This window comes from Vicia villosa, unplaced genomic scaffold (genome assembly GCF_029867415.1).
Source record: "Vicia villosa cultivar HV-30 ecotype Madison, WI unplaced genomic scaffold, Vvil1.0 ctg.000029F_1_1_1, whole genome shotgun sequence".
NCBI lineage: Eukaryota > Viridiplantae > Streptophyta > Magnoliopsida > Fabales > Fabaceae > Vicia > Vicia villosa.
The window spans coordinates 213,106-222,913 of record NW_026704961.1 but is presented as its reverse complement, the minus strand read 5'-3'; the positions used below and the strand labels follow the sequence as shown (position 1 = coordinate 222,913).

The 9,808-nt window shown below is 33.1% G+C and overlaps 1 protein-coding gene across 1 annotated transcript; it reads left to right on the top strand.

Annotated features, from left to right (window-relative positions):
- The first annotated feature begins 386 nt into the window (after positions 1-386).
- LOC131622292 (pleiotropic drug resistance protein 1-like) lies at positions 387-8,200 on the top strand. Its single transcript, XM_058893315.1, has 24 exons — positions 387-699; positions 807-927; positions 1,014-1,102; positions 1,191-1,275; positions 1,376-1,535; positions 1,690-1,766; positions 1,874-1,927; positions 2,013-2,103; positions 2,252-2,553; positions 2,660-2,941; positions 3,098-3,414; positions 3,703-3,863; positions 3,970-4,073; positions 4,260-4,416; positions 4,500-4,604; positions 4,710-4,861; positions 5,214-5,546; positions 5,637-5,927; positions 6,031-6,114; positions 6,232-6,365; positions 6,441-6,668; positions 6,768-6,934; positions 7,086-7,345; positions 7,519-8,200. The coding sequence occupies exons 1-24, from the start codon at positions 389-391 to the stop codon at positions 7,786-7,788; spliced, it is 4,335 nt and encodes a 1,444-aa protein (XP_058749298.1). The 5' UTR covers positions 387-388; the 3' UTR covers positions 7,789-8,200.
- Positions 8,201-9,808: the final 1,608 nt, after the last annotated feature.

Sequence of the window (9,808 nt, the reverse complement as noted above, 5' to 3'; positions counted from 1 at the left end):
GTTATTATTATTACAGGTGCATTTATACTGTTTTTTTCAAAATACAAACTATTGGAGCAATACGAACAGCATCTTGTAAAGTCAACTTAACTAGTGAGTTTTTTGCTGTATTTTTGTTCACTTGTTACTACATGTACCCAATGATGTCATTATTTATTCAAAAATAATATGTAGCATGTTATATAGTTGGCATGTTGATGTATTATCTAATATGAAAATCAAAATCCCTCAACATTGTTTATTTTTGTCTCACATTTTATTCAAATCCCAAAGTGGTAAAGGGTTCTTTGAAAAATCAAAACAATATAACTATTTTGATTTATATATAGTTGGAATACGTTGACATTTGTTCTGTAAAACTTGTTGTTATTGTTGTGATGGTGGGATGATGGAGGGTGGAGGTAGTTTTAGGAGTAATAGTTCATCAATTTGGAGGAACAATGATGCTGATGAGATTTTTTCGAACTCTTTCCACCAACAAGATGATGAAGAAGCTCTTAAATGGGCTGCAATTCAGAAACTTCCTACGTTTGCGCGTATGAGGAAAGGTTTGCTTACTTCACTTCAAGGGGAAGCCGTTGAGATCGATGTCAAGAAACTTGGGTTGCAAGAAAGAAAAGATTTGCTTGAAAGACTTGTTAATCTCGATGAAGATGACAATGAGAAGTTTTTGCTCAAACTCAAGGATCGAATCGACAGGTTTCAAATTCAAACTTTTTTGTTGTTCTTTTTGATTTTGAATGATTTACTTTTGAAATAAACTGACTTATTTCCTCATCATCCTTTTACTTATTGAATGATATAAGAGTTGGAATTGATCTTCCTACGATAGAGGTTCGATTCAATCACTTGAATATCGAAGCAGAAGCTCATGTAGGAAGCAGATCTTTGCCTACCTTCTCTAACTTCATGGTTAATATAGTTGAGGTAAAGTATCAACTTCTCCTAAATAGTAACTTGCTATGGGAATTTTTATTGAAGCCGATTCTTACTAAACAATTTGATTTATGAAGGAATTATTGAACTCTCTTCATGTACTACCTAGTAGGAAACAACATCTAAGTATTCTCAAGGATGTTAGTGGAATAGTAAAGCCTTCAAGGTATCAATATACTAATACTGTTCTATTCATTGATTTCTCTTGGGACCTCTTGAACAAATATAACAAGTTTCAATTTGGTTCTTTTCAGATTGACATTGCTTTTAGGCCCTCCAAGTTCTGGAAAAACCACACTCTTGTTGGCCTTGGCTGGAAAACTTGATCCAAATTTGAAGGTTACAACACATAAAAGAACACAGACACACATCTTATATCATCTATTTTTCATATTTTAGCTCTAGCTAAATTGGTGATATTGTGTGACTTCATGATCAGTTTTCTGGAAAGGTGACTTATAATGGTCATGAGATGAATGAGTTTGTGCCTCAAAGAACTTCTGCTTATGTGGATCAATATGATCTTCACGTTGGAGAAATGACTGTTAGAGAAACCTTAGCTTTCTCGGCAAGAGTCCAAGGAGTTGGGTTGCGTTATGGTTAGTCTCAATTTTGCTATTTCTTTATATTCATTATTGAACACGCTTATCATGTAAATGCTTATGTATAGACAATTTTTCATATACTATCAGGAAGAGCTTATGGAAATAAATTGAAAAGGTGCTTATGTATAATATTGTTGACGTTATGCAGACTTGCTAGCAGAATTATCCAGAAAAGAAAAACATGCAAATATCAAGCCTGATCCAGATATTGATGTTTTCATGAAGGTAATACAGAGGTTTTTTATACTTAGAGGATCGTCTATTTCTTTTCCATTCAAAAAGAAATGACTGATAGTAAAATGTTTGTCCTTTTGATTCGTAAATGCTAACAGGCTGTTGCAACTGAAGGCCAGAAAGCAAATTTGATAACAGATTATGTCCTGAGGGTAAAACTAATTTATACTTTCAAAACCATCTCTAGTCATCCTTATTACGTTTTTAAAATTCTCTTATTTTGCTACGCATTTTCAGATTTTGGGACTAGAGATCTGTGCTGATACTTTTGTAGGAAATGCAATGGTAAGAGGTATCTCTGGGGGACAAAGGAAACGCGTTACAACAGGTAAAAAAAATTTGATTTCAATCTTAACGTGCATCATGATTAACCACCTTAATAAAAAAATTGCAGAGACAAATGTTAGTATATATTAGTTGTTATGTTGGCCTTTTCTCTTTTACCAGAAATTGATTATTATGATGTAATAATGTAGGGGAAATGTTGGTTGGACCGAATAAAGCTCTATTCATGGATGAAATATCTACTGGTTTGGATAGCTCAACAACTTTTCAAATTGTGAACTCAATGAAGCAATATGTCCACACTCTCAAAGGAACTGCAGTTATCTCACTCTTGCAGCCACCACCAGAGACTTATGATCTTTTCGACGACATTATTCTACTCTCTGATAGTCACATTATATACCAGGGTCCCCTGGATCACGTACTGGAATTTTTTAAGTCACTGGGTTTTAAATGTCCTAATAGGAAAGGAGTGGCAGATTTTTTGCAAGAAGTGAGTTTCACGTTATATATCATGCCTTAATAAAATAGCTTTATAATCTATTCTATGCATTGTAATAGTAAATTTAATCTTTGCTATGAAAAATATTATGTTATAGGTGACATCAAAGAAAGATCAAGAGCAGTACTGGGAACACAAAGATCAGCCTTATAGATTTGTCACATCGGAAGAATTTTCAGAGGCATTTAAATCATTTCATGTTGGAATTAGGCTTGGTGATGAACTTAATATTGAATTTGACAAGTCTAAGAACCACCCAGCTGCTTTGACAACCAAGAAATACGGAGTGGGAAAATTGGAACTGTTTAAAGCTTGCTTATCAAAAGAATATTTACTTATGAAACGCAATTCATTTGTCTACATCTTTAAACTTTGTCAAGTAAGTTTGGAAATTTGATTATGTAATGTGTTTTTCCAAGGTATTATCCACTCTGGGTCTTGTATAAGTCCTCACAATTTTGTCGTTAGTTAAAAGACGCCTCAATAGATTTAGACATTATTTAAATCCCTTATTGATGTATACCTCTACCTTTAGGTATTTATGTTGGCAATGATTGCGATGACCATCTTTCTCCGGACTGAGATGCAAAGAGATTCAGTGGCTCACGGAGGCATATATGTAGGTGCATTGTTCTTTGCTGTTGTTGTGGTCATGTTCAATGGAATGGCTGAAATTTCCATGGTTGTTTCAAGGCTTCCTGTTTTCTTCAAGCAAAGGGGATACCTCTTTTTCCCTCCATGGGCATATGCTCTTCCAGGATGGATCCTAAAAATTCCCCTGACTTTTGTAGAAGTGGCTGTTTGGGTATTCCTCACCTACTATGTCATTGGTTTTGATCCAAATATTGAAAGGTAAGAGTGATATGTCCTAAGTGTACTTGTGAAATTGATCCTTTGTTTTGTTTTTTTCCCTTATCTCATTTTCAATATTGTGATACGCATTTGTTTGTCTATGTTGGGTATGACTCATAGTTTACCGATAAATATGACTCCAATCTTGTAAACTAGATTGTAGTATTTGAACACAAACCGTACTCTATAAATGCTTAATTTGAATAATAGAAAGATATTGAGGCCGCTCTGGAATCTAATATTTTGTTTTTTGTTTGCAATGTTTTAACAACCTGCTACATAATGCAGTTTTTTTAGGCAATACCTTGTTCTTGTACTAGTACACCAGATGGCTTCTGGATTATTCAGATTTATTGCGGCAGTTGGGAGGGATATGACAACGGCTCTAACATTGGGATCATTTATTCTTGCCATCCTTTTTTGTATGAGTGGTTTTGTCCTATCAAAAGGTATCATATCATGAATATAAAACAACTAAACAATAACCATGTTTGTCTCATTTATGTTCTATACTACTAAAATTTCTCCTCTCTTTTCTTTGCTTTATGCTCACAGACGGTATAAAGAAAGGGTGGATATGGGGATTTTGGATATCACCTATGATGTATGCACAAAATGCAATTGTAAATAATGAGTTCCTTGGGGATAACTGGAAACATGTAAGTTCTTTTACAATTTTATCTGTTCATTTTCCAAGTTTTCCTTAACATATAGTCCAAGTGGTTGGTGCCTGATGGATGCATGTTAGTGTTGTAATTTGTAACTCTAGAGTACCGAGTTCGTTTCGTACTCATAAAAAAAATATAAATAATCTAATGATGCCTTGAAATTTTTTCTTATGAAAGGTGCTTCCTAACTCAACGGAGCCGCTGGGGATTGAAGTTTTGAAATCTCGCGGATTCTTTACCGAGTCATACTGGTACTGGATAGGTGTTGGTGCTTTGATTGGATATACATTACTTTTTAACATTGGATATATCTTTGCTCTCACTTTCTTGACACGTGAGTGACTTCTTCACCTTAAATGTATGATAAATTTTTTGAAGACAAGCTCATGTACTAATTCTACCAAATTAATCATGCAGCATTTGGGAAGCATCGAACTGTTATACCAGAGGAATCTCAAAGCAGAAATAGAACTAATGTATTGAAGTACATAAAGGATATTTTTTCAGAGCACTCAATGAAAGGTACTTTCATCTTATAACTAAATTCCATGTATTGTTTTGATGAGTAATAGTTAATGTTTTCAATTCACATAACACCTTATGGATTACATTTGAGCGACATCACAGTGATAAATAGAAGCGCCTCTCCTAGTACTTCATCCAGTAGACAAGAAATAGTTGCCCAGACAAATCATAGTACGAAAAGAGGAATGGTTCTTCCTTTTGAACCACATTCAATCTCCTTCGATGAAGTAACATATTCAGTAGACATGCCACAGGTAATGTAGAACCACATTCAATAAGTAAAGTGTTTAATTAAAATACACTATCAGTATAAAAAGTTTTACCTGGTCAGCAAATCACAGCCAATTAATTGTTTGACCGCATAAAAATCTTTAGGGTCATGCTAACGAGTGCCCCAGGGGCACTCTTTAAGCATTCTATTTAAAGAAAATATTCTTTAAAAAGTTCACTATTTCAATTTTCGATGCATTAATTAGTTATATTTCCAAGAAAAACTTACTTTTATAGAATGCTTAAAGAGTGCCCCTGGGGCACTTGTTAGCATTTCCCAAATCTCTTTATTGTGACAGTGGCAAAAGTCGTATTTAACTTGAACTGAACTTTCAGGAAATGCGAAACCGAGGTGTTGTTGAGGATAAATTGTTTCTTTTGAAGGGTGTATGTGGAGCTTTCAGACCAGGTGTTCTCACTGCTCTGATGGGCGTGACTGGTGCTGGCAAAACAACTTTGATGGATGTGCTCGCTGGTAGAAAAACTGGTGGATATATAAGCGGGGACATTAGAATTTCTGGATATCCTAAGAAGCAAGAAACCTTTGCAAGAATATCTGGATACTGTGAGCAAAATGATATCCACTCTCCTCATGTTACTGTCCATGAATCTTTGCTCTATTCAGCGTGGCTCCGATTGTCCCCGGAGATCAACGCTGAATCCAGAAAGGTTAGTATTTGCATCACCGGAGATTTTTTCTATAGATACTCAAGATGTTTTATAAATGTTGCTAAGTTTGAAACTGAGTAATGGTTACAGGAGTTTATTGAGGAAGTTATGGAACTAGTGGAACTGAAACCGCTGCAAAACGCACTAGTAGGACTTCCTGGTGTAAGTGGTCTCTCAACGGAGCAGCGCAAAAGATTGACTATTGCGGTTGAGTTGGTAGCTAATCCTTCTATAATATTCATGGATGAGCCAACATCTGGGTTAGATGCAAGGGCTGCAGCTATTGTTATGAGAACAGTTAGGAACACAGTAGACACCGGAAGAACAGTTGTTTGTACCATCCACCAGCCTAGCATTGATATATTTGAATCTTTTGATGAGGTGAATTATTGAATCTTCTGCCTCAAGAAATTAAGAATTTTATGTTTGTTTCTCTTCCATTACAATTTACCAAGTTTCTAATATTTGCCATTATGAAATGCAGCTTTTGCTACTAAAGCAAGGAGGGAAAGAGATATATGTGGGGCCACTTGGACATCATTCTTCCAAATTAATCAGCTACTTTGAGGTAGGTAGAAAATATATATCCAATGAAAAGTAGAGAATACTGAGTTCATTTTTATGCTTCAAATCGTTGTCTTGTTAACATTTTCAAGTTCATTATGCTTACACTTTTGTATTGAAGGGAATCCAAGGCGTTAACAAGATTAAAGACGGTTATAATCCGGCAACATGGATGTTGGAAGTGACATCTTCATATAAAGAAGTGGAATTGGGGATTGATTTTGCAGATGTGTACAGAAATTCAGAATTATACAGGTATTTTCACTTATATGGAACGAAATCAAACTATAGAACTACTCACTGAATAATAATCTACCTTAACTGTTTCAGGAGAAACAAAACACTCATCCAAGAATTGAGTACTGCAGCTCCTGGTTCGACAGATCTTTATTTTCGTTCACAGTACTCCCAATCTTTTTTTACACAATGCCTGGCTTGCTTATGGAAACAACGTTGGTCTTATTGGCGCAATCCTATATACACTGCTATAAGATTTTTCTACTCAACTGTGGTAGCTGTTTTGGTTGGAACCATGTTTTGGAACATTGGCTCCAAAATGTAAGATCAATTTGGAAATATGTTACAGCTTCAATTTCTTGAGTTTGTATAACTGTTTTTTTGGATCCAACATTAAAATTCCATATCGAATTATTGCAGAGAAAAGGTTCAAAATCTTTTTAATGCCATGGGGTCCATGTATGCTGCTGTTCTCCTCATAGGCATTAAGAATGCTACTTCAGTGCAGCCAGTGGTCGCCGTTGAAAGAACGGTGTTTTATAGAGAAAGAGCTGCCGGAATGTATTCAGCTTTTCCATATGCTTTTGCTCAGGCAAGCATCCCTTATTTTTAAAACTTTTCTTTTGTTTGACTTCTGCAATATCCTCGTAAATCAATTTATCCCAAGTAAAAGTGAAGAACTTCTAAATCAATTTATACATTTAATAGTACTTTTACTTCACCTTTGTTTTCTTGCACCGCAGGTTGTAATTGAGCTTCCATATGTTTTTGTACAAGCCGTGGTTTATGGATTAATAGTTTATGCTATGATTGGTTTTGAGTGGTCTGTGGTTAAAATTTTGTGGTACCTATTCTTCATGTATTTTACCTTCCTCTACTTCACCTACTATGGTATGATGTCTGTAGCCGTGACCCCAAACAGCCACATTTCAAGTATAGTTTGCACTGCATTCTTTTCAGTATGGAATCTCTTCTCAGGATTCATAGTCCCAACACCAGTAAGTTTTAAATTTTCACAAATTCTCAGCACATTTCAGTTTAGTGTGTTTTTTTTAGAACATTTCAGTTTAGTGTTAAAGAGTCTGACCTTGTACCTTAACTGTATTCATGTTTTTTAAGCACAGAAGTATATTTGTAAATTATTGTATTTTTTTATGGCTTTGGCTAACAGAAAATTCCAGTATGGTGGAGATGGTATAGTTGGGCAAATCCAGTGGCTTGGAGTTTGTATGGATTGGTGGTATCACAATATGGAAATGTAAAACGCAACATTGAAGGCAGTGATGGAGGAGTAACAACAGTGGAAGAGTTTTTGAGCGATTACTTTGGTTTCAAGCATGATTTTCTAGCAGTTGTTGCTGTTGTTAATGTAGCATTTCCAATAGGTTTTGCTTTCATCTTTGCCATATCAATCAAGATGTTTAATTTCCAAAAGCGCTAAGAACATTTATTTTTTGTATATAAATTCCAATCATTATCTTCAATCAACCATCCTTCAATAAAGGCACCAGGGAAAGCTAGTTATTGGTCAGTTCCTACAGTTTAATCAATCATTCTTCAATAAAGGCACCCTGGAAAGCTAGCTATTGCTGCAGTTCCTATACATAAATCAACCATTCTTCAATGGCTGCATGATTCTTCTATAAGAGGACATTCAGGGAGAAATGCCGCAGCAGCTAAAGAACAAGTGCTTAGCAACTATTATTTGTAGAATGATGTTGTAATCATGTCCTTTATGAGCCTTTGTGCTGAATAAAGGTATATCAAGAAAATTCCAATCATTATTTTCTCGCTTACTCTGTAGACGAAGAGTGTTCAACAAGTTATCATGGATTTATATTGGTATTATTTTTTCGGCGATGTAAAACCTTATTGCAGTTTTGTTGCTCATACAGTTACGTGAGTAAAGTATACTAAATCACAAGTTTTAAATTATCGGCCAACTTCTTTTAAAAGTAAAATATATATGTTGCTATGAACAATATAAAAGTCTACGTGACTAATTGCGATGCGAGGTTGTTGCTACTGTTTTTTTAAATATATTTTTAACATTAGAAAATTTATATTTTTATTCAAAGAATTTGTGTCGTGCCACATTATATTGGATGTTTTATGTAATTTTTTGACCTTTTACAATACCGTCTCAAAATGATGGATATTTTTATATCTGCAAATGAAATTGTCTTAACCACTAGACACTCACACAGTGGCTGGCTAAACCAGAACTCTGGGTCAAAGTGGCTGAATCAGGACTCTAGATCAGGGGTGCAGACATTTTAACTTAATAAGACTGACTCAAAGGTAAAGCGACCCAAATAAAGGTTTTAGGTCTCAAAATTTTAAGTAAGAAATTTCATTTTAGTTATAAATATATAAAATAACTTAATAATTTACATATATTCTGCCTAGTAGAGTTGGTAAAAGACATGCCTCGTTTTTTTTATTCAACTCTTTGACAATTACAAAAATTATTTTTAAACTAGTCGGTACACCCGTGCTATGCACGGATTTATTTAAATAATTAAATAATAAATAATTTATACTTGAAACATATAAATAATAAAAAATATTAATAATTTAAATAACTATTATATAAATATGATTTTTTATTTATATAAATAAAAGGATAATTTTGTTGATAAAAGCTTATTCTAAAAAGTGTTTATAAGATAAAAACAAAAGTATAATAAAAATATATAAATAAAATGAAAAAAAAAATAGGATAGTAACTATAACATAAAATTAAAATTTGTGTATGATAAAAATTACAACAATGATCTTTGCTAAAAAAAGATTGTTTAGATCCAAAATCTAAAACCATCATGGACCTCAAAAATAAAAGAAGAAATCAAAAATAAAAGAAGAAATTATATATTAAATCACCTACCTGAAACCATCGTTGAAAGAGAAAAGTATGTATTAAATCCAGAGACGGATTCAGAAATTTTGATTTGTGGGGACAAAAATATATATCATAAATACATATACAAACTATATTATTATATTAACAATAAATTATGAAATAGAATAAAATAAAATAAAATGAGATAACATTAACTTTTAAAATTTGGAATTAAATATGTTTTTAGTCTCTAATAATATTGTCAAGATTTTTTGTTACCACAAAAAAATTATATTTTGAAATCTTTACAAAATTATTTCGTAAAGAGCTTTAGTCTCTCATGAAATAAAATAAAACATGTTTACTTTTGAATGATTTCTGATTTTTTTTTTAAAATAATATAAATTTTTAGGTTATTCAATATGATTTTATTATCATTAAAATCATTAAATATAATAATTGTAAACCGGAAGACCTCAAGATAAAATGTAAATGTGTGTACTTGGAAAAATAATTTTTTATGAATGCAATTTTATAAAGTTCAAAACATGTGTGCAAAGCATCAAACAAAATATATATGGATTTAATATTAAATACTAAAATTGTAGGTAGAGTAATC